Source organism: Ictalurus punctatus, chromosome 1 (genome assembly GCF_001660625.3).
Source record: "Ictalurus punctatus breed USDA103 chromosome 1, Coco_2.0, whole genome shotgun sequence".
NCBI lineage: Eukaryota > Metazoa > Chordata > Actinopteri > Siluriformes > Ictaluridae > Ictalurus > Ictalurus punctatus.
The window spans coordinates 10,359,068-10,384,067 of NC_030416.2; the positions used below are offsets into that span (position 1 = coordinate 10,359,068).

General features: G+C 43.0%; 2 protein-coding genes and 1 long non-coding RNA gene across 6 annotated transcripts in view; 2 read left to right on the forward strand and 1 right to left on the reverse strand.

Annotated features, from left to right (window-relative positions):
* The window catches only part of tubb5 (tubulin, beta 5), a 5,757-nt gene extending 1,959 nt beyond the window's left edge, over positions 1-3,798 (forward strand). Inside the window, exons 2-4 of the mRNA XM_017469373.3 lie at positions 563-671; positions 878-988; positions 1,553-3,798. Of these exons, the coding sequence (XP_017324862.1) occupies positions 563-671; positions 878-988; positions 1,553-2,610 (1,278 nt within the window). The 3' untranslated portion in view covers positions 2,611-3,798. The remainder of the gene's footprint in view (positions 1-562; positions 672-877; positions 989-1,552) is intronic.
* On the reverse strand, positions 3,175-6,541 carry LOC124628110 (uncharacterized). The gene is made up of 2 exons (XR_006982443.2): positions 5,871-6,541; positions 3,175-4,353 (listed from the first exon to the last, which is right to left on the reverse strand). It is a non-coding gene; the product is annotated as an uncharacterized LOC124628110 (long non-coding RNA).
* mdc1 (mediator of DNA damage checkpoint 1) overlaps positions 6,138-25,000 on the forward strand; it is a 25,079-nt gene continuing 6,216 nt past the window's right edge. The window contains exons 1-9 of one of the 4 annotated variants that reach the window (XM_047155240.2): positions 6,138-6,159; positions 7,737-7,887; positions 11,306-11,884; positions 12,002-12,083; positions 12,788-13,773; positions 14,361-14,420; positions 16,391-16,672; positions 20,605-23,498; positions 23,784-23,966. In XM_047155240.2, the coding sequence (XP_047011196.1) occupies positions 7,743-7,887; positions 11,306-11,884; positions 12,002-12,083; positions 12,788-13,773; positions 14,361-14,420; positions 16,391-16,672; positions 20,605-23,498; positions 23,784-23,966 (5,211 nt within the window). In that variant the 5' untranslated portion in view covers positions 6,138-6,159; positions 7,737-7,742. Of the gene's footprint in view, positions 6,160-6,965; positions 7,265-7,287; positions 7,522-7,733; positions 7,888-11,305; positions 11,885-12,001; positions 12,084-12,787; positions 13,774-14,360; positions 14,421-16,390; positions 16,673-20,604; positions 23,499-23,783; positions 23,967-25,000 lie in introns of those variants that run through there. The other 3 variants (XM_017469346.3, XM_017469352.3, XM_017469358.3) reach the window with 3 other exon arrangements.

Below are 25,000 nucleotides of genomic sequence, written 5' to 3' on the forward strand. Positions count from 1 at the left end.
GTTTGACGGCGTAACGAGAGGGAGGTCTTGGCTTGCACTCTGTGCAGCAATTCCCCTCCACGTTGGCCTCATTCTTTCAAAGCAGTTTCGCCACATATACCTCAGTGTCTGTCTTCACAGTCCTTTCATTTTATTCTCTTTTTTTTTTTCCTCAGCACTTTTAATCTTTCAAATTGAGGTCATTGGAGCAATTCAATAGGATGGACTGCGTGAACATTAAGACCAGTAGCCCTTTTTATGCTACTGCATACACTCTCGAAATGTAATACGCTCATAGAGAGAGCAGTATTTTCAGGCACACAGAGATGAGGACAGCACAGATTGCATTGGAGTCAATAAATAATTACATTTGAGTCAATACATAAACTGCAGGGGCTATTGGAATTCAACCAGGCACATGCTGTGCTGTCAATTTGTTCCCTCTTTTTATTACCCCGTGTCTCCCAGTCATAAAATAACAAGTCATTTAAACTGTAGGTGAGATGAGTGAGTGTTATTTAGTAATTGAATGAATAAGGCAGTTAAGTTATTATGGACTGGATTTATTTATCTATTTGTTTAGTTCTGGGAGGTGATCAGCGATGAACACGGCATCGACCCGACAGGAACCTACCATGGGGACAGCGACCTGCAGCTCGACAGAATCAGCGTCTACTATAACGAGGCTACAGGTACAACTGTAAAATAACACACCCACCCACACACACACTTTACTGTATCTACTAAGCATATACAGGAATAATGAATATTTTCTATACACCACAGCAAAGGTACAAATATCATTATTTCTTATACGTTTTATAAATTTAAGTTATCTGTATGTATGCTGAACTGCTGTTCTCTCTTTTCTCTTTCTCTCGCTCTCTTTATAATGGAGGAGGTAAATATGTGCCCCGAGCTATTCTAGTTGACCTGGAGCCCGGCACCATGGACTCAGTCCGCTCCGGACCCTTTGGACAGATCTTCAGACCTGACAACTTTGTGTTTGGTGAGTCACTGGAGAAGAGATTTGGGGATTGATTGACTTTTTTTTTTTTCCTCGTAATTTTGCATAATCCGGTAAAATAGATTTTAGACTTAGAGGAGTTTGAGATGTATCTTGTATTGCTATTTTAGAACTTGTTTCACAGTGTATTTTCTATACCTGCCTGTCAATCACAGCTTCACTCAGACTCCAAAGTTCACTGAATAACATTAATGGATTTGTAAACAAGTCATTGATATTCCCTGAATATTTTCACCATATAAACATCTGGATATCTGGCAGTGGGGGCTTAGCGGTTAAGGCTCTGGGTTACTGATCGGAAGGTCGGGGGTTCAAGCCCCAGCACTGCCAAGCTGCCACTGTTGGGCCCTTGAGCAAGGCCCTTAACCCTCTCTGCTCCAGGGGCGCTGTATCATGGCTGACCCTGCACTCTGACCCCAACTTCCTGGCATGCTGGGGTATGCGAATAAAAGAATTTCACTGTGCTGTAATGTATATCTGACCAATAAAAACTCATTGTCATTATTTACCAATATTTACTCCTTGTTTTCTTTGTTCTCGGTCCAGGTCAGAGTGGTGCTGGTAATAACTGGGCTAAAGGCCACTACACAGAGGGAGCCGAGCTGGTGGATTCTGTCCTGGATGTGGTGCGTAAGGAGTCTGAAAGCTGCGATTGCCTCCAGGGCTTCCAGCTCACCCACTCGCTGGGTGGCGGCACTGGATCTGGTATGGGCACACTGCTCATCAGCAAGATCCGCGAGGAGTATCCCGACCGCATCATGAACACCTTCAGCGTGGTGCCTTCTCCTAAAGTGTCTGACACAGTGGTGGAGCCCTACAACGCAACGCTGTCCGTCCATCAGCTGGTGGAGAACACAGATGAGACATACTGCATTGACAACGAAGCTCTGTACGACATCTGTTTCCGCACTCTGAAACTTACCACTCCCACTTACGGCGACCTGAACCACCTTGTCTCTGCTACCATGAGTGGCGTCACCACGTGCCTCCGCTTCCCCGGGCAGCTCAACGCTGACCTGCGCAAGCTGGCTGTCAACATGGTGCCCTTCCCGCGTCTGCACTTCTTCATGCCTGGTTTCGCACCTCTTACCAGCAGGGGAAGCCAGCAGTACCGCGCACTCACCGTGCCCGAGCTCACGCAGCAGGTATTTGATGCCAAGAACATGATGGCTGCCTGTGATCCACGCCACGGTCGTTACCTGACCGTAGCCGCCGTCTTCCGCGGCCGCATGTCCATGAAGGAGGTGGATGAACAGATGCTCAACGTGCAGAACAAGAACAGCAGCTACTTCGTGGAATGGATCCCCAACAACGTCAAGACAGCCGTGTGTGACATCCCACCACGCGGTCTCAAGATGGCCGTCACCTTCATCGGTAACAGCACAGCCATCCAGGAGCTGTTCAAGCGCATCTCTGAGCAGTTCACCGCCATGTTCCGACGTAAGGCCTTCCTGCACTGGTACACAGGAGAGGGCATGGACGAGATGGAGTTCACTGAGGCTGAGAGCAACATGAATGACCTGGTGTCCGAGTACCAGCAGTATCAGGATGCTACAGCTGAAGAAGAGGGCGAGTTTGAAGAGGAGGCTGAGGAGGTCGCCTAAGAAGCGGAGACGCTTGAGAAAGGGCAGGGGAGTGGGAGTGGGAGCAGGATCCGCAGGGAGTAGGGGGAGAAAAATGTAGCACAGCACATGCGGGATCAACCGTGAGTGTCTTGAAGTTAAAGTTAGCACTAGACAAATGGGGCCAAAACAACCAGAGGAGCCTTGAACAAATGTTCTTGAGCACAGAATAATAACACTAGTAGTAATAGTTATTCATTACAAATCTGTTTTCATTTCTTTAACGTACCAAGGTCTTCACTCCCTCCCTATTCACAGCAGAAAAGGTATGATGTGGGCTATTTACCCAGATTAAGTTCAATCCTACCCTAGAAAGGATTTTCAGTGGAGAAATCTCTGACACCAGTTTTAAATTTATGTTTGGGAAACCAGCCATATTGATCTGGCCAATACGCTCACTGCCCTATAGGCAGAACTGTGCAGTCTGGATAATACCAGATAAATATACACACGTCCAATAACGAAGCTGTGATGGAGATGGGGGGAAGGTTCCCTAATGATGATACGAGTGTTCAGACCCATCATTTATTTTCTTTTTCTTCTTCCCCCCCCCCTTCTTGTCTTACTGTTTAAACAGTCACAGGAAACGTGAAAACCCCACAACAGATTCAAGTTAGAAGGATTCTAAAAGTGTTTGTGTATTCCTCCTAATGGGAGTGTTGCACTAACATTGGACAATTTTGCACAATGATGCCACTTCGACATGTCCTCATTCACAGTATTCAGTCAAATGGTTTACAAAGTGTGCAGGGTTTTATGGAATGGTGGAAGGTAAATCAGAAACGTGCAGGAACAAGGATGAGATTTCGATTGAGCGCGTCGTTCAGTCTTTTTGCCTGGACGCCAACCAACGTCTGCAGAGGGAAAGCCTGGACGGCATCGGTGGTACGGGAATGTAGAACGGATCATGCGGGAAAACTTGAACTTTAAAAAGAACGATTTTAGAAAGGTAATAAGAAGGGAGTACAATTTTTTACATAATACTATAGAGAACGTGCATCCTGTATCTGAGCCCAAAGCTTTTTAAAAGTTGTTTTTAGCATGTTTAGTTTCTTTTTCATCATGAGGTGTTAAGAATGTCCCTTACATTTTATACTTCGATTTCGTAATGGAAGGACCTGAGCCTCTGGGGGGAAAAAAAAACCAATAAAATAAACAAATGAAACACTGTCTACTTTTCTGATTGCTTCTTTCACATGTATTTCTTTAAGACAAATACATGGCAACACAACATTTTATAGGTTTAGCTTATCAAATAAAAAAAGTACATTTACTATATTATATTACTAGCAAAGAAAAAGGGTCAAAATAAAAGCAGAAAATTCACAATGATATGAAAAAACCCCACATAAGACAAACGTAATGAACTGCAAATATGTCAGAGATGAAGCAGCTTTAGTCGTTACTTCTGATGTTTTGCTCAGTCTCTGGTAAGACACTCCTAAACAGCTGGAAGTAAGAGTTACACGGTTCTGTTTAGACTTTAATAGGCCTGGATCCAACACAAAACAGCTGGATTTAGGCCACAATAACTCTGCAAACTCTGCACTTTTTTTTAGACTTGGCTTTAGAACATGTCCTTAGCTAGCAAGCAGTTGAGTTCGAGTTGAGACCAAGTCCTTAACCAATCGAGTCCGAGTTCAAAAGGGGCAGCGCTGGACTTAAGTCTGAGTTCTTAATGGTTGAGTCCAAGTCGAGTCCGGCCGAGTCCAGAAAGTAATTAAACTGAAAAAAAGATTTGAAATTGCAATTGTAAACTCAACACTGGGCTGGCTGTTAAATTAATATTTTAACCTTCATAAACCAATGGCAACACAAATGTAACAAAAAAAATACCACGATTACATCGTCCAATGCCATTTAATATTTTTTATTTCACCTCAACTAGTTTCCTATCAAAAATGGTTTTAAAGAAAAAAAGGCATATAGAGGTATATGTAAAACTTTTATTATATTACAAGTGTATGAAAATACAAATGGAGCTGTTTTGTTATTGTATCATACTATATTGTGTCCTCCAGTTCGCGTTGACATTTCAATGATTTAATGCCTCTCCCCCACAGTTATATTGGCTGAGAGAGAGAGAGAGTACAGAGTAGACTTACATTTAGCAGCATGTTAATATAACAAGCTCCATGCTTTATTATTGCTTTTAATCTGTCTATGAATGACAAGAAACTCATTTCTGAACACAGCTCTGTTCTGGTAACTTTTTTTCATTTTAATTTCTAAAATGATAAATACAAAAATCCCTAGCAGCAGGGTTTATAATATTTACTACATTAAGAAGTACATTTCACATTTTACTTGAAATTCAAGATTGGAATCACCAAATACTGATGTTTAGGGGTGGGCGATATGACTACAGTCTTATTTCATGATAACGATACGTTTTCTCAGGTAGGTCTATCAGTAGTATCGAATTAAGAAATACTACAGAAATTGAATAAAGAAATTAAATGTAAGATAAAATAGACTTCACTATATGACGTATACAGTGATTCTGATTAAATGTACTGAAGTTATTCAGTCAAATGAGTGAGTGAGTGATTTTCTCTTTGTCTTTTGTTGTTTGATTAACATTAATGACATCAGCAGGTTTATTAGACTGCTGTCACTTTAAGACCTAATGCACAAATCTAATATACTGTATTGACACTCTGATTTCTTTCCCAATTGTTTATATTCACTTAAGACATATCTGACTGTGTTTGCATGAATACTCGGCCAGACCTGCATTTTTACATGATGTGTGTGTATTTATTTGACCGTCCAAGCGTAACAAACTACTAAAGAGAATCTTATTATTAAATCTTATAAAATTTTATTATATTAATTTTATGCTGACATGGAGGTAGCTCCACCCCTGCAACCCCATCTCACCCATATGTGTGTGTGTGTGTGTGTGTGTGTGTGTGTGTGTGTGTGTGTGTGTGTGTATCATGTCAAACATTGGCACGTGCTAAAATTACTGAAAGAACTACAAGATTCACTTTGTAGTGTATTTTTTTTTAGGTGTTGTAGAAAATCTCTCCAATCTAACTCAAAAACTTACAGAGACAAGGGGTTATACATGGCAAAAGATCAAAATTGAGACCTCTGGAGATAGTCTTAAATAAATATAATCATTACAAGGGCTTTTACAATCACTGCGTTTACATGGACAACAATAATCCACTATTAACCCATTAAGACAATACTCTAATTAAGAAACTACCATGTAAATAGCAATTTTTAATTACCTTAATGTGATTAAAGTCGTACTCGAAGTAAGCACTAATCGAATTAAGACATGTGGCGTATTCCTGTTTTAGTCGCATTATCAACGTGTATTACATGTAAACACCTTAATCACACTATTGACGTCGTGTGAGAGTTTTCATCGCATTTTGCGACAGGACACGGTCACACACGGCAGTTCTCAACATTTTACGGCGAACCAGAGAGTTCGGCTACGTCCCAAACCGCATATTTGCTTTCTATAGGCCTGTAGTGAGGAAAAATACATGTATCTCGGCTACTATATAGACGGTAAGTACGCGGTTTGGGACGCAGCCCACGGCTTGAAGCAGTTGTCTATTAGCACGTATAGCATGACAAATAATTAACTGCACTTAAAGCGTCCGTAAAAAAAAAATTCAATAAAAACACCCAAAACTGTATACGGTACCATAACGAAGACGAACTGTATGTTGATACGTGAAATTCTGTAGGGACGTCAGACGGCGTGGCGCGGTGACGTAATGACGCGGCTGTTAATCTAATTATGTTGTATAACATGTAAAACGGGTACATGACAGGAATATTCTAAAAGCGACTCATGTAAACACCGTAATCACATTATTATATTAATCAGAGTAAGGTCAATAATTAAATTACTGCTGTCCATGTAAACGTGAGCTCTAGGCCGGGTTTAGCCCTTGTTCCTATGGAAACAACCTGTCATTTCGCCACAGTTAATTCCTTCCGGTCATATGCTGCTTATAATTATGGCACAAGTCCAGTCGGTTAATAAAAAAAGGTTTTATTCTTATAAAGTTTACTCTTTCAACATAATCATATGTCCAGATGTTGTCTTTGGCCGCCGCATTGTTCTGTTTCAATATCCTTAGCCCTTTATATTGTTTACATGAACTTTTTTTTTTCTACCTCAGGCCTTTTGGCTAGTGATATAATTTGTTACATGAGTTGATTAATGCTTAATGCACTTAATATGTCTAAATGCTTATTTATTACTTTGCCATACTCAGTACATACTTATATCATTTACTTAATATGAGCACACACACACACACACGATGGATAAATGATGTGTGTTCTAGTTTAGGTGTGTGCTTGGGCTCCAATTAAGTAAATGATATAAGTATGTACTGAGTATGTAAATTATGTATCCACATGATCTATCTCTCTCTCACACACACAAACACATCTTATAAAGTGGAAACGCGGGGAAAATTTCACAAAAGACAGCGTCCTTTACACAACAACCAATCAAAGCTCATGACTTTTTGAGTGACATCTATCCTAACCAATCAACTTTAGCCAGTAACCAACGTGACCAATGGGCAGTCGTGTTTACTTTTTAAGGCGTAGCTTACTATTCAGGAAGTTTTCCCCTCACTGCTGCAACTGCGTGGTAAAGTATACGATTGTAATTTATTTAACCAAAATAAACGAGCAGAGGCGATGACAGCAAACTAACAGCCCTTAAATGTAACACTGTAGTATATTCTCACGTCTTTAATGGGCTCTTTAAAAGTCGAAATGGTCAGAGTTTAGGAACTAGCTGAAGAGCTAACACTCCTCGTCCTGCAGCTGCAGCATGTTTACTGATGTGTAGTCAGTGTGTTTATGATCGCAGCAGTGCATTTGCTTTGAGGAGGTGAACCTCAGGTGAATAAAACTAGAAACACCTCTAAGCTACGCTCTTAGCACTGGGATGTTGCCATGGATATGGTGATGTATCTTCTCGAGATCTTTGCTTACTTCCCTGGCCTGCTCGGCCCGCTTAGAGATAAGCTGTAAGCTTGATAAGCTTGATCTGCAGCTGTAGGTCCTGCAAAAGTGTCCCAAACCCCTGATGAATGATGTCCGTGTCTCCTCAGCAGGTCTGCATGGACGCGACCCAGCAGATCGAGGACTCTTTCTTCGGAGAGGAGGATGACTCTGATGATGAACATGAACTGGGAGAAGGAAAGAAACAAACAGAGCCACTGGCCGTACTGAAAGTGTTCAAAAACAACCACATCCCAGAGACAGGTGAGCAGTAAGCATTACCCCGACACCTCTCTGACCCATAGCAGCACCCTGGGGTTGTATACCCAGCACTGCTGCTATTCATTTCGCAGTGTTCATGGCATACATTTCATATGCAAATGAGTGTTTTAAAGCTGTTGTCGGAGTTTAACTTGCATACTACAAATACGTTAAATATGTTTCTATTGAGCACGTTTGACTCACACCTCCAGGGTCGGCGGTTCGATTCCCACCGTGGCCCTGTGTGTGCGGAGTTTGCATGTTCTCCCCGTGCTGCGGGGGTTTCCTCCCCCAGTCCCAAGACATGCATGGTAGTCTGATTGGCGTGTCTAAAGTGTCTGTAGTGTATGAATGGGTGTGTGAGTGTGTATGTGATTGTGCCCTGCGATGGATTGGCACCCTGTCCAGAGTGTACCCCGCCTTGTACCCGATGCTCCCTGGGATAGACTCCAGGTTTCCCCGTGACCCTGAAAAGGATAAAGCGGCATAGAAGATGGATGGATGAATCTTTCTATTGAAATGTTTGTGATGTAGGGGGGTACAGTAGTTTAGTGGTTAGTATGTTTTGCCTTGCACCTCCGGAGTGTGGGTTTCAAATCCTTGCATTTTCTCCTGGGGTGCTTCCGGGATTTCCTCCGTGTACTCCGGTTTCCTCCTCAAGTCCAACGCCATGTGCTGTATGCTGATTGGCATTTCCAAATTGTGCGTAGTATGTGTGTGATTATGTCCTGTAGTGTTTTTGCACCCTGTCCAGGGTGTCCCCTTGCCTTTTCCAGGATCCCCCGCAGCCCTGTGTAGGATAAGTGGTACAGAAAAAAGATGTTTGTGATGTACTTAGTGATGCTGATTTGTTGGTTGATGCTGTTAGTTAGCAGTTGTGTTGTGTATTGCTCTGATGTAACAGGGCGAGATTGCAATTACAGTGGTGTTTAATAGGAGGAAATATTTCAGCTCAAACATAAGGGATTGACTTTTGCTGGCTAAAAACGAAAAGAGCTCAAGTATACATCATGTAAGGAATAACACGTGGCAGACTTTGCGGTTATACGATAATAGTGCAGGCTGCTGTGGGAGGTTGATGCGATGTGATGAGACATGAAGTGCAGTATTTTTGTACTGTACAAAGCATACGGTCTGGAGTGTGTTATTCCTCTTACCAAAGGGATTTAACAATAAATTCACACTGATGCATTGTTTAATTTATTATTAAGGAACAACACGGTGCATATTTTAAAAGATTATAGTCAGATTTGATGTTGTGGAACGCCTGAGACAATTAGTTCCTGTTATCAATTATGGTCTCGCCGTGATAAACAGTTGTTCCCTCACCGGCATCTCCTTCTCTCGCTCTCTCTCCTTCTCTCATGCGCTCTCCTTTTCTCACACTCTCTCTGTCTCTCTCTCTCTCTCTCTGTCTCTCTCTCTCTCTCTCTCTCTCTCTCTCTCTCTCTCTCTCGCTCTCTCTCACTCTTGCTCTCTCCTTCTCTCTCACTCTCTCTCTCTCGCTCTCTCCCTCTCTCTCACTCTCTCTCTCTCTCTCGCTCTCCTTCTCTCTCTCTCTTTCTCTCACTCTCACTCTTGCTCTCTCTCTCACTCTTGCTCTCTCTCTCACTCTTGCTCTCTCTCTCACTCTTGCTCTCTCTCTCTCTCACTCTTGCTCTCTCTCTCTCACTCGCTCTCCTTCTTTCTCTCTCTCGCTCTCTATTTCTCTCTCTCTCGCTCTCTCCTTCTCTCACTCTTGCTTTCTCCTTCTCTCATGCTCTCTCCTTTTCTCACACTCTCTCTGTCTTTCTCTCTCTCTCACTCTTGCTCTCCCCTTCTCTCGCTCTCTCCTTCTCTCGCTCTCTCCTTCTCTCTCTCTCTCGCTCTCTCCTTCTCTCTCTCTCGCTCTCTCCTTCTCTCTCTCTCGCTCTCTCCTTCTCTCTCACTCTTGCTCGCTCGCTCTCTCTCTCTCTCTCTCACTCTTGCTCTCTCTCTTGCTCTCTCCTTCTCTTTCTCTCTCTCTCTCTCTCTCTCTCGCTTTCTCCTTCTCTCTCTCTCTCTCTCTCTCGCTCGCTCTCTCCTTCTCTCTCTCTCTCTCATGCTCTCTCCTTCTCTCTCATTCTCCTTTTCTCTTGCTCTCTCCTTCTCTCTCCTTCTCTTTCTCTCTCGCTCTCCTCTCTCTCTCTCTCTCTCTCTCTCTCTCGCTTTCTCCTTCTCTCTCTCTCTCGCTTTCTCCTTCTCTCTCTCTCTCTCTCTCGCTCGCTCTCTCCTTCTCTCTCTCTCTCTCATGCTCTCTCCTTCTCTCTCATTCTCCTTTTCTCTTGCTCTCTCCTTCTCTCTCCTTCTCTTTCTCTCTCGCTTTCCTCTCTCTCTCTCTCTCTCGCTTTCTCCTTCTCTCTCTCTCTCGCTTTCTCCTTCTCTCTCTCTCTCGCTTTCTCCTTCTCTCTCTCTCTCTCTCTCGCTCGCTCTCTCCTTCTCTCTCTCTCTCTCATGCTCTCTCCTTCTCTCTCATTCTCCTTTTCTCTTGCTCTCTCCTTCTCTCTCACTGTCTCATGAAACCCATCCTGTTATTTTACTGAGAAACCACAAAGTGTAAACTCCTCTGTCCTGAAGACTTTCTCATGCTGGGAAACGTACAAACACAACCAGGACTCCTTCCATAAATGTGAAATAAATGTCTCCTAACAAAAAATCATCACATCCGCGATTTTACTTTGTTGAACAGCAGCATATTTTTTTGTTTGTTTTTGTTTTGTTTAAAAAATCCAGTCATCATTAGTCTGAGATTATTTGGAGCAACCACTATAGAGGTCCCTGTGTATGAGCTGTTACTAAAGAAATTATAACGTATTAGATCGTGCGCATTAATATTATTAATTATAATAATTATTATTATTATTATTATTGTTATTCATGTTACAGCCAGAAGCGTAACTGCTGTCCGAGCCGTGCTGTTGTACAAAAAAATAATATCACACCTTCTGACCAAACAGATTTGAGAATTCGAAATAGAATACCCCCCCCCCCCACACACACACACACTGCACACACTTGTATCTGGGCTTTCAGAAAGCTCAGAGTTCCCAGCCGATGATTATGCGTTTGACTAACAAGGAAGATGCTTTTTTTTTTATAAGTCAGTAGCTCAAAATTCAGGTATGAAATGTATGCGCTGTAAGCTCAGACTATAATACACCAACCATTAATTGTACATTTTTAAAATTGTTTTAGTAAACATTTGAATTGTCTCATGCACAATTTGTATTGGATTCTTTGCGACATTTACTTACTTATGTTCGCTCAGTCCGAAGACAACAGCAAGTCCAGTACACCAAGTTAGGAAGTGCAATAACTGTCAATTCTATACTGTAGTGCTTAAGTTTAATCACAATATTATTTTCACATCTTTTAAGTTTCTCTCTTCCACATGTATCCACAGAGGTGCCTCTCTACCAGGGAGAGAACGTTTTGGGGAGAGACTCTGCCTCTTGCTCTGTGCCGCTCCAAGCCCGTTCCGTATCCAGCCGGCATGCTGTCATCTCCATCTCCGTGTTTGACGCTGATGACCGGCGTGCGCACAGTGAGGCCACGGAGGCCCTGCTGTGGGACCTGGGAAGTTTAAATGGCACCAGGAAGGGTCGGCTTAAACTGACCCCACACGTACGCTACGCGCTGACCGAGGGGGATGGCGTGGTGCTCGCTGATCTGCCCTGTCAGTACGTGAGCCTGAAGAACACGGAGAGGAACACAAAGACATCCACAGCTGATGTCGGGAGAGAGAAAGCGAAGGGTTCGACGTCCACCGGCAGTAGCTCGGAAGAAGGCAGGACGGGGAAAGGAGTGGAGAATGGCAGGAAGAAGTGTGCGCTGCCTCCTGTGCCAGTGTGGACTGATGAAGCGAAAAGTCTTCAATCAATACAGATGACCCCGAAAAAGCCAGAGACGACCCTAGTGCCCGAGTCTGACTCGGACTCTGATGGAGAGAAGCATGGAAGAAGAGAGAGAAGGAGGATTGTGGGTAGGTGAAGAGATGTCAGTAAGCATGCATACTGTACTGTAATCACACATGCATTCAGAGCATTTGTGACTCTCTTACTCTTCGTCTCTCGGTCTCGCTGTCCACTTTTCATTTTAGTCTCAGACTCGGCTTCTTCCGACCTTTCCAGCCCGACGTGTTCAACGTTCCTGACCCCAGCAAACAAAATCATTCCAGAGAGGTAAACAGCAGATCAGACGTTATATTTGCTGTACAGTGTACATGTTCTCACAGTGTGTTTGCGTGCTTATCCACATGGGTTGTTAGTAGAGTTCGACCGATAGTGGATTTTACCGTGGATACCGATAACCGATGAATCAACCCATATTTTTAAAATTGATACCGACTGAAAACATCACACACAAAGTAAAATATTGTCTAACTTTTGTCTAACTAAATAAACAGTACTAACCGTACCATGAAAATGTACTGTACTTTTTTAAAAAAACTAAATAAATTATTCATTAAACTATTATTAATATATAATATAATAAATAATTGGAGTAAATAAGATATACATCCAAACTGAACCAAACAGTAATGCTCCAAATAACAAATAAAAATAGAGATATCCAAAATGAATTAAAAAAAAACACAACAAAATTAGTCAGCTATGGTTTTTATTTCGCCTCTAGAGGTCGCTCTCGTACTGTATGACGACAGCGGACCCTTCTCAGCTATCTGTGTGGATTTTGCCGATAACCGATAGTTCCAGAAATCGCTTATCCGTCGAACGTACTGTATGTACACTGAGAAGTGCTGTAGGGGTGAAAGTTAGCTAGCTACCAACATGGAGATTTTGCCTTGTTGGATGACGTCTTTTATATCGGTGCAGATAACTGCAGCGAAATAATTTTCTCCTCTTCGTCATCTTTTTGTTCGCAGTGAGGATGAGAGCTCCATTACTCCATCCCCAGCACTGAAGGGTAGATTTCTAAAGACGGGGAATGACACTGAGGTCTCCTCAGACTCCTCTAAACCTGACCCACTGCACTTGGACATAGACAGTGATACAGATGTTGAGGATGAAGAGGTGGAAATGACGAAGGCTACGCCCGGATTTGAGACTGCTGTCAGAGCGCAAGTGGATGCCGTAAATCCTGCTGATATGCATATGGACAGTGACACTGATGTAGAGGAGGAGGCGATGGAGAAGGCCAGGAGTGATCCAGAAGCTTCAGCTGCACCTTCAAAGCAGGACTCGGTAAATCCAGCTGCTCTGTCCATGGACAGCGATACAGATGTAGAGGAGAATGAGCCTGTTGAAACGGACACCGCTCCGCTTTCTGGACCCAAGGCTGCTCTGGACGAGAAGAAAGAACCAGCGGGTTCTGCCCCGTTTCACTTGGAGAGCGATACCGATGTAGACGATGAGGATGTTCCTCCTATCCAAGAGTCCAGACCTCCAACCAGTCATGTAGCTGAGCTCAACATGAACAGCGATACTGATGTCGAGGACGACGAGGACACAACAAAAGCTATCGAGCCACCTTCAGGCACTGAGGCGGACAGCAAAGATCTGGGGAAAACGGCCAAATCTCTAGACGGCGTCAATGTTCCAGATGCCAAAATGTTGCGTCATCAGTCAGACAGTGATACAGATGTGGAGGACGATATCACCGAGATCAGAACTCCCACAGTAGCCAACGTAACAGGAAGCTCTCGGACGCGTTCAGAGATTCAGACCGCTGATGAACGCGGCACAGACGCGCGGCAAGACAGTCCTCTTCAAGTCCAACCGGTGCGGGACGAGGTCAGGCTGGACAGCGACACGGACGTGGAGGAGGATGAAGAGAAGGTGGAGGAGAATGAGCGGAAGTGTGCAGAAGCAGCAGTACAGATTGTCCACTCGTCTACACCAAGAAGTGCAGGTGCGTTTGTTATTTACTCTCAAAATAATTCTTGTAAGTATATATTCGAGAAATAAAGCACAGCGGGGCATGCGGTTACAGTGAAATAATCCACGTTCAATAATAATCAGATATTATTTTGTCCTGTGGACTATATGATGTAGTATTATGTTTATTATTAAGACAAAAAAAATGCATCTTAAGAGAAACCAGGAAAGCACAAACCCATCTCAAACTCCTTGAAGACTCTCCCGTGGTGGAAAACCTCACTGATACCACAGATGCCTTCCAGTTGTTAAATAGATGCCTCCTTAAAGAAAACCACACCATTTAAATCATTACACATTTTTCTTTATGAAATAAAAGCATAATCTTTTAACACATTTATTATTACTAGCCTTCGATTATATGGAGCATCCACCATACAAGTCCCTGTAACTGAGCTGTTACTATAGAAACAATAAAATATTAGAACGAACACGTTCTTATAAACTTGTTATTTCCCCAGAAAATGAATCAACAATATCTGAATAGTCAGACTTGTGAATTCAACAGTACTGTGGTTTTAATTGTGTGTGTGTGTGTGTGTGTGTGTGTCTCTTCCACAGGCTTGTCTGAAGAGGAGATGGAAACACAAGCGTTCCTCAGTCCACCTCAGCTGTTCAAACGTGAGTCCTTTACATTTATCTGATCACTCAGATTTGTGGCGGCATGGCTTTTCCTGTGGTAACGCAAATCAAAAGATCATCGAGTCAATAGTGTTGTCGGATTTGTGCTTTTTGTTAATTAAATCTCCATATAAATACTTGCACTTCTTCCGTTATTTATAATATACAATGCTTGTTACTGAATGCCACTGGGCTATTTGTCTCAGTGAATTGGTCTACTCATTCGTATTCGTGACAGTATGCAATAGTAATAGAGAGAATTATAGCTCACACCTTTATAGCCAAAAGTATGTGGACACCTGACTATTGCACCCACAAATTTGGCAGCATACAATTGTATAGGATGTTTTTGTGTGCTACAGCATTAAGATTTCCCTTCACTAGTGCGAAGGGGCTCAGCCTAATCCTGTTCCACCACGACAGTGCCCCGTGCACAAAGCAGGGTCCATGAATATGGAAGTATAATAGTGTTAGGAACAAAATTAAGGAACCGTCTCTAAAGTTACATACGTATACATATACATGTTTCTAACTTCAGTAGCATATGAAGGGAATGACTTGGTCATAAAACCAACTGTAAAGTGTTCATCTAGGTGTCTGCTATAAGTCATTCCCTTCAAATGGTATTGAAGTTAGAAACATGTATACCAATATGTAACTTTAGAGACGGTCCCTTAATTTGCGCATATCTGCGAATACTGAACGTCCAACGTCAAGCCAACTTTATGCCAGTCTGCTAGGTTTATCTTCTCTTGTGGCTTGTCTGCACAATCCCACCACTAGGGGCCGACCCAGAGTAACGTGTCACAATAGTACCGGGCAATCCATTGCTCTTCCTGTGAGACCCGGATGTGAAGGCTTGAATTTTAATACTACCTGACGAATAATGAAGATGGTATTTTAACAACTGAATTATGAATGCTGTAATTTTGTTTTCAATCAAAATATACAAACCCAATGAATTGCAGAGGAAACTAATTCAAGCATTGTTATTGCTGTGTTGTTGTTGTTGTTGTTGTTTAAAAATTTGTGTCAAATTGCTGGGCAGAAAAATTCAAGTACTGTCATTGAGATATGTTTTTATTCAATTTATGTAATTCAACATGCCATTTTGCCTTGAGGTCATTTGGCATGGTTGTACTTCCATACACGAGTGCATAGTTTGCCAAGGTTGGAGTGGAAGAACTCGAGTGATCTGCACGGAGCCCTGACTTCAACCCTACAGAGGAGCGGAGGTTGTTGTTATAGCAGAACAAAGGGGGACCAATTCCATATTAATGGCCATGGTTTTGGAATGGGAAGTTCAACGAGATCATATGGGTTTGATGGGCAGGTGTCCACATACTTCTGGCCATATAGTGTATTTTATTTAATATTGCAACACAATACAATGATGGTCTTGATGTTAATATATAGGGTTTGGAAGGGGCAGGTTTTGAGTGTCGCAGCGTATTTTCATCCGACTCTGATAAAGGAACTGTGGAACTCGATATGTGAGAAGATGGATGGGAAGGAGCACCAAAATAAACACCGTCCCCAATTTTCAGGGCTTTCACCTTGCTCAAGTTCATCAACACTTTTCAATCTGGGTGTGCGTATGTGTTTATGTGCTATCCTCTGTCAGCTCGCTCTCTCTCTGTCTCTCTCTCTCTCTCTGTCTCTCTCTGTCTGGCCCTGTCTCTCTCTCTGTCTCTCTCTCTCTCTCTCTCTGCTTTATGGTGTTCTCCTTATTTCCTCCTGAAAGGGCAAACAAAGCACACATAAGTAAAGTCGACGTGATCACACACACACACACAGGTGAGAATCATCACTCATTTCCTGCTGGTTTAACCAGCCTCCACTCCGCCTACAGCTCACGCTCGACCACGCCCCCGTATCCCCAGAAACGTTTTGACAAAATTATCAGATTATGTATATCCTCACTTTTTCAATCTCAGTATCACATGGTTTCTCTTACTTCCCTCCTTAAGGGCCGGTTCTCCCCTCTCTCCTCCACCCTTCTGTCTCTCCTGGAGGTGTCAGTCACACTGATGACGACTTTGCCGTGGCTGAAACTCAGTCCTTTGTGTGTGATGCTGCTCAAGCTGATGCTACGCTAGACGAGACGCCTCAGTTTCTGGGTGGCCCTGAATCTCGGCGCTCAGGTGGAGCCTCATCCTCCCAGCTGGGCTTTTCAGACATCAGCCATCAACTGGCAGAAGCCAGGGAACCTGCAGAGGAGGACTGGCAACTACAGGCAACTCAGTTATACGGTAACTACATTTACATTCATGGCATTTGGCAGATGCCCTTATCCAGAGCGACTTACTTTTATCTCAGTGTATACAACTGGGCAGTTGAGGGTTAAGGGCCTTGCTCAAGGGCTTGAACTCACGATCTTCCGATCAATAACATCCAACATCTTTAACCACTGAGTTACCACTAATTACAACCATCACGTCCTTCAGCTAGCATGGAAAACGGTACTGAAGATGTTTTTACTTATTCCTTTGCCCTCTGCTTTAACATTCATATAAAGTATTTAGTAACTAGCAAATAATTAGAGTATGATTTGGAGATGCACACACTCTTTAACTTCAGCAAATTACAGGCTATTGATGACCTTAATCCGACTAAACTCATACTCTGAGTAAACACAAATGGAATTAAGACACGTGGAGTATTCCTGTTTTAGTCGCATTATCGACGTGCATTACAGACATGTACACACCTTAATCACACTATTAACGTCGTGTGAGTTTTCACCGCATTTTGCGACAGGACACGTGCACACACGACAGCGCTCAAACGTTTGACGGCAAGAAAGAGAGCACGGCTGCGTCCAAAACCGCGTACTTACCTACTATATATTAGGTCAAATACATGTATCTCGGCTACTATATAGTAGGTAAGTACGCGGTTCGGGACGCAGCCCACGGCTACAAGCAGTCGTCTATTTGCACGTATAGCATGACAAATAATTAACTGCATTTGAAGCTTTCGTAAAGTTAAAAGCGAAACACACAAAACTGTATACGGTTCCATAACGAAGACCAATTGTATGCCGATACGTGAAATTCTGGAAGGAACGTGGGACGGCGTGGCGCGGTGACGTAATGACGTGTGCTGTTTATCGATCTTTGTTCTATAACACGTAAAACGGGAACATGAACGGAATATTCTAAAAGCGGCTCATGTAAACACAATATTGTCTTGTTCAGAATAAGGTCAATAATTAGATCCCTGCTGTCCCTGTAAATATAGTCAGTGTCTTGCAGTTATTCTGATAAAGGCTTATGATTGATAAATGTAAATCGTGACATTAATGCCCATGTACACTGCCAGTCAGACCTCATTGAACATGTTCCTTATGTTTTATTAGCATTTAATCACGATCACTGCCACAGATGGAGCTAAATTATATAGAATAGCAGTTAAATAAGGAGAATCTTAATCTGTGTGGAACCAGTTGCTCTCAGGTCCTAATGGGACTCTACTGTAATTGAGTGCTTTATTAAAGGCTGGCGGACATGCAGGATAAATTCATTAAGCCTATTTCCCATATTAACTGTAAAATATAAATACAAAGCGTGCTGCAAGTGCCTAATTAGAGTATAAAGTATAAAGATTTGGGGATTTTCTAATTAGATTAGATCTAGACGGTCCAGTTAAAATGCCAAGACCGTCTGATGCAAAAAGAAGTCTCCAAGAACCTCAAAATTTCATCACAGGATCTGTTAGTAAGTCTTACAACTGTTGGTGTCAAAGTGCATGCTTCTACAATCGGAAAGAGATTGCACAAATGTGACCTGCATGTGCCAGAAAAAGCCTTTGCAAGACTACAGTTTGCCGATGAGCATATAGGCAAAGACCAGGCCTTTTGGGATAATGTGCTCTGGACAGACGAATCAAAGATCGAGTTGTTTGGCCACATTAACTGCAGACATGTTTGGCGCAGGCCAAAGACAGCTTTTCAGAAGAAGCACCTCATACTGTGAAGAACGGTGGTGGAAATGTTATGGTTTGGGGTTGCTTCGCGTCCTCAGGGAATGAACAGCTTGCATTCATTGATTCAACTATGAATTCTGCATCATATCAAAGAGTGCTCGGAGGTAATGTGAGGCCATCTGTCCGAAAGTCGAACCGGAAGTGGACCATTCAGCAGGATAATGATCCCTAGCACACTAACATATCCACCAAGGAATGACTCAAAAAGAAGAAACGGGGGGTTATGGAATGAATGGCCTAGTCAAAGCCCGGATTTAAATCCCACTGAAATGTTGTGGGGGGATTTGAAACGGGCAGTACATGCAAGAAAAACCTCAAACATCTTGCAACTGAAAGAACATTGCATGGAAGAGAAAAATTCCAGCAAGCCTGGTGGACAATTATGCAAAACACCTACAAGAAGTGATTTCTACTAAAGGGGGCAATACTAGCATCTGAGGCCAAGGGTGTACTTACTTTTTCCACAGAAGAATATCACATCTATTGCTATTTCTGTTGAATAAATGATTGAAAATGCTCATCTTCCTTGTGGTTTTGTTCAAGTATATCAACTTCATTAATAGGCACCGTTTCATATGTTTGCTCGTCCAAATACAGCACTGTGCAAAACTCTTAGGCACCCTTTTTTTTTTTTTTTTTTTTTTTGTACAAACTTTTGTTATCGATTTTTATTTTATCACTTCTACATTATCGAGTCGGTACAAAAAAAACATTTTAGATTTCCTGCACAAGATGAAATGTTACAGAAAAGTGTTTGTATATCAGTAAAGAGAGCGGCGTATTAAGTGGTAAGAGACACTTTTCAGACAAAAGAACTCAATGATTGCTGATGGGTTTTGCTGCAAAATTAAGAAGCGACAGTCAAAGTCTCCAGAAGAACCGTGTCTGGTTCTGCAAGCTCAATAACTCTTCCAGCTTATTTCCTTTTAAAACTACACTAATTGTACCTGAGACTACAGCTTATCATCATCATTATTATTATTATTATTATTATTATTATTATTTTATTTTTTTTTAAAGTGAAGGGTCATCACACCAAATATTGAGTTTGTTTTGTTTATTACTGTTTACTGCTCTTTATAGTACTTTTATTAATGTAGAAACATTTAATTTCATTATTTTCGAAGGCATCTTTGCTCTACAGCATTTCTTTGCATGCGCTCAAGACCTTTGCACAGTACCGTATGTCAAAAAAGCCAACAAATGTCCATGGAGTGTACTTATTTTTTCACATGACTGTACAAACACTTGAATTTGTATAGTACATGCAGTTTCTCTGTACCTGTGCAGCATTCTTGGACTCTGATGGTGATTGGCTTGTAAGTGATGTATCCTGGAGTGTGGTATTTAATTAACAGCGACTTTTCTTCCTCAGCATGAACAGCCAGCGGCACTTTCATTTCTGTATTGCTCCTGTTTCTAGACATTTCTCTGGTTATTTGTCACCGGGTTGACTTGGATTGTTCCTACTGTTGGTGCATGACTGTGCTTTTATGTTTTTAGCCGCCTTGAAAGCCATCGATATGTAGGATAAATGGTTCAAGTTCAAGTGGCTTTATTGTTATTTCACCCGTATACAGTTGGTACAGTCCGCAGTGAAACGAAACAATATTTGTCGAGAACCACGGTGTTACATAAAACACCCTAACCGACACAGAACTTAAATAAGATTTACACGCTCTACACAAAGTGCACGTGCAGACGTGTCCTAACAACACAGGACAGTACAGTACTACTAAAACAGGACAATAGGCACAGTAAGTGACAGTGTAGCGCTCAACAGTACACCGTATTAGTGTGGAAGGGTCCGATATAACAGGTAGTGCAGAAGATTGGTGCCAAAGAGTAAGAATATCATTTAAAAATGGTGTAAATGTGAACATAACATGCTATGACTGAGTCTTCAGCAGATTAGTTTATATCAAAATAATCCTCAGTGTCTCAGTTAATCAGATTTATTCATGTTGTGCAGTATGGGATTACATTTCCCTAATAATCTATCGAACCAAAAGTCCAAAACAAGAATGCACTACAACAGTGTAACGTAAACTAATAACTGTAATCTTCCTTTTTTTTACATTTAAAAAAAAAAAACGAATTGGCTAGTTTACCAAGTTGACAGTAATGTGAGCTACAGTATGTATCGTCCTTACTTGATGAAGCTAACAGTGATCTTATTGTCATTCATTTATTATAGCTATGAAAAATTCAGAAGGCAGTACTAAAGCTGGGAAATCGCTGGATCTAGATGCTACACAGGCTTACGCTGATGTCCCAGGCCAAGAGGAGGAGGATGATGGTGGAAAAGAGGAGGAAGAAGAGGAGACGCAGCCACTGGCCGCTCCGGGCCACTCCAGCATCCACATTGCTGAAACACAGCTCAGCAAACACAGAGCCCAGAATGAAGATAACAGCGATCATGATGCTAATAAGGAGGTCGTTGCTAGTGAACCAGAAAGAAAGGCAGAAGAGGATATTAATGCTCAGATGCAAGTGGATTCACATCTCTACTCTGCAGACACTCTGCTGATCGTCAGGAGCCCGAGGCAGGAGGAGCAGACTACTCAACCCTACGCTTTCCTCATGGCCCAAATTCAGAAAGAACAGGAGGAGACGGAGAAAGAGGAGCATGAGAACAAAGATCAAGAGGTACAAGAGACGGATGAGGAAGAAAGGGCTCGAAATGCAGTGAATGAAAGCGTGGGACAAGAGAATGATGCGGAGAAAAGAAAAGAAAATGACAGAACGGTGACGGAAAAGAAGAATGAAGTGACTAGTGACGGGCCAGAAGAGGAGAAGAAGGAAAGGGACGAGAATAGAGTAGAAAATGACGATAAAGTAGATGAAGCGCGAACACATCCTGCTGAGGCTGATGCTATTGTTGAAACACTGTCTGCGTGTGAGGAAGAAGAGCAGGAGGAAGAGCAGCGGAATGAACCTAGCTCCAGCAGAGGAACACCGCCTGCTGAGGTTGAATCAACACAGCGTCTCGAGCCTGATCATGCTCATGTTGCTATTGCTGAAACACTGCCTATGTGTGATGAAGACGAAGGACAGGAGGAAGATGAGAATAAACCTAAGAGTAGCAGAAGACCTGGTAGAGGGAGACGGGCTGCTAAAGTTGATCCTGTCGAGTCTGACAAAGTCACCAGTGTGACCGTTGCTGAAACGCAGCCTATGTGTGAGGAGGATAAGGAGGAACAGGAAGAAGAGCAACAGAGTGAAGCCATATCTACCAAGAGATCCAGTACGAGGAGACGTAACGCTAAGGCGAAGCCAGCAAAACCTGTCGAGTCTCGTGTCGCCATTCTTGAAACCCTACCGATGTGTGAAGAAGAGGAAGAACGGGAGGAAATGCCACAGAGTGAAGCCAAATCTGGTAGAAAATCCCGCAGAGGAAGGCTGACTTCTAAAGTTGAGCCCACACAACCTCTCGATCCCGATTCTTCTGCTGAAACAATGAAGATGGATGGACAGGAGGAAGAGCAAGACTGTCGGAGGAGCCTGAGAGGAAAAGAAACAGCAACAGCAGCATCTGGCAAGGGTAAAGGCAGAGGAAGAGCTACGGCAGAGAAAGAGAAGAGAGGGAAGCGAGTGAAAGTAGTGCAAGAGTTGGACAGTGAAGAAGAGGTAGACCAAGGGAACAAAGGAAGAGGACGAAAGAAGACGAGGCAGAAATCCAAAGATGATGCCGAGGCCAGACTCGAGCTAGTGGAAGCTGATCATGAAGAAATAGAGCATTTAAAAACGCAAGAGAAAGAGGAGGAAAGTGAGAGACTGCAGAGGGGGAAGAAGGAAGAAGAAGATCGGCTAGAAAGAGAGAGGAAGGAGGGGGAAGAGAGGGAAGAACGTGAACTGGAGAGAGCGAGAACGGAGAGCGAAAAGAAGGAAAGAGAAGAGAAAGAGATGGAAAGTTTGGAAAGGAAGAAGCAGCCGGAAAAAGAAAGGAGAGAACAAGAAGAAAAAGACAGGGTAGAACACGAGAGGATTGATGGAGAAAATAAGGAAAAGGAAGAAAAGGAGATGAGGGAAAGACAAGCGCTTGAGCAAACGCTTGAAAAAGAAAGGAAAAAACAAGAAGAAATGGACCGATTAGCAAGAGAAAAAAAGGATAGAGAAGAGAAAGAACAGCTAGAGAAAGAAACGAGGGAAGAGAAGGAAAAACAAGAAAAAGAAATGGAACAAAAGGAGAAGGAAAAAGAGAGTAAAGACAATAAAGAGGGTGTGGGAAAAGAAAAGAGACCAGCACCAGGAAAACGGAAAGCGGGGCTAGAAAGAAAGGGAGGGAAAAGCAAGAAAGAGGAGGATCAAGAATTAGAAGAAGGAACTAAAGAAAGACTGGACTCTGAACAAGAATTAAGTGAGCTACAAAAACAAGAATGTGAAGAAGGGAGCAGTAAAAAGCAAGAGGATGAACAAGCCGAGAGTGAAGCGAAACCCAGACGAGGCAGACGCGCTGCCAGGAAATCTGTTGCGCCGCCTGCTGGTGTGGAGGACGAAGGCGGTCCAGCTAAAAGAACTCGCTCGCGCTCCAACTCCTCTAACTCTGTGTGTTCAGAGCAGTCCACTCAGGATAGCCTGACCGAAGGAAGAAGAAGGGGGGGAAGGAGGAAAGCTGTTGAAGAAGTGAATGAGACAGGCAGGCCATCAGGCAGAAGAAGAACTACCACAGCACCCTCTACTGAGAAGGAGGACGTAAAGCAGGCTGCTCACTCTCGCTCCAACTCCAGGAGCTCTGACGGATCCAGCAGCAGTGTGGCCACTCAGAACCGAGGCAGGGGGAGGAACGGGAGGAAGAGTGTGAAAGCAGAAGAGCCGGAGGAGGGAGAACAGTCAGCACCTGTGTGGAGAGGAAGAGGGAGAGGAAGAGGAAGAGGTGGGAAATGTCCTGGGTCAAATGACGTTAAAGCGGAGGCGGCAGGTGAGCCAGAGAAGGAGGAGGCTGAGGTTATGGCTGATGCTGAGGACAGTGTTATGAGCCAAAGCAGCAGCAGGGGGCGTAAAAGAGGTGCTGATGTTTCTATGCTGATAGCAGAAACTCCACAGACTCCTAAAACCCCTCGCCGCTCTCTAGCCGGACAGACACCCAAGGTAGAAGAATATGCACTTCTATGCCGTTATTTTTCCTCATTCGCTTAAGTAATCTTTATTCTTTATATACTAAACAAGACTGAGTAACAAAATGCAAACGACAGAAATACAAAGTATTAAAGTATTCATTTTTAAGTTTTATTCTTGCGTTTAGGTGCAGTGGCACCATTTGAGCACACGATTCCACTGTTTATAATGCATGGTACATGGGCAAAACAGCATACAAGAAATGACACAGTAGTAATACACACATTTGTGTCCCAATTCTCTCTCACTTCCTTTCAGGTTCTGTTTACAGGAGTAGTGGATGAGGATGGGGAGAAGGTGGTGGTGCGTCTGGGTGGAGGGCTGGCGAAAGGTGTGGGTGATATGACTCACCTAGTGACCGATAAAGTCCGTCGTACCGTTAAGTTCCTGTGTGCCGTGGCCCGAGGAGTTCCGATCGTTACCCCTGACTGGTTGAGTAAGGTGAGGAATTTCAACTTCAAAGTTAAGGTTTGCGCATAATCCCAAGAATAAGAGCAACGTATTAAAATTCTTTAGTACTTAACTATAGAGTATTAGACTGCTTTAGAGGTGTTTCAGAAAGCTAACTACATTTGGCAAAACTGAGTCGGGGGGGGGGAGGTGGCCCAGATTTTTCTGAGCTTGGAAAGATGTTCTCCAGTTGTATGAAGTTGCAGATGCAAACTTACAGGCTCTCATTCAGGACGTTTACACGGACAACAATAATCCGATATTAACCCGATTAAGATGATACTCTGATTAAGAAACGATCATGTAAACAACGATTATTGATGACCTTAATCCGACTAAACTCATACTCTGAGTAAACACAAATGGAATTAAGACACGTGGAGTACTCCTGTTTTAGTCGCATTATCGACGTGCGTTACAGACATGTACACACCTTAATCACACTATTAACGTCGTGTGAGTTTTCACCGCATTTTGCGACAGGACACGTGCACACACGGCAGCGCTCGAACGTTTGACGGCAAACGAGAGAGCACGGCTGCGTCCCAAACCGCGTACTTGCCTACTATATATATTAGGTGAAATACATGTATCTCGGCTGCTTTATAGTAGGCAAGTACACGGTTTGGGACGCAGCCCACGGCTTCAAGCAGTCGTCTGTTTGCACGTATAGCACGACAAATAATTAACCGCACTTAAAACCTTTGTAAAATGAAGAGTGTAGCACCCAAAACTGTATACGGTACCATAACGAAGACGAACTGTATGCCGATACGTGAAGTTCTGGAGCGGACGGCGTGGCGCGGGGACGTAATGACGCGTGCTGTTTATCGATCTTTGTTCTATAACATGTAAAACAGGAACATGAACGGAATCTTCTAAAAGCAGCTCATGTAAACACCGTGTCTTATTCAGAATAAGGTCAGTAATGAAAGGCTTATAAGGTGCGAGTAGGAATGAATATGTAGAAGCAAAACATCCTTAAGAGGCCTTTATTTATCACGTTTACATTACGGTACAGTGAC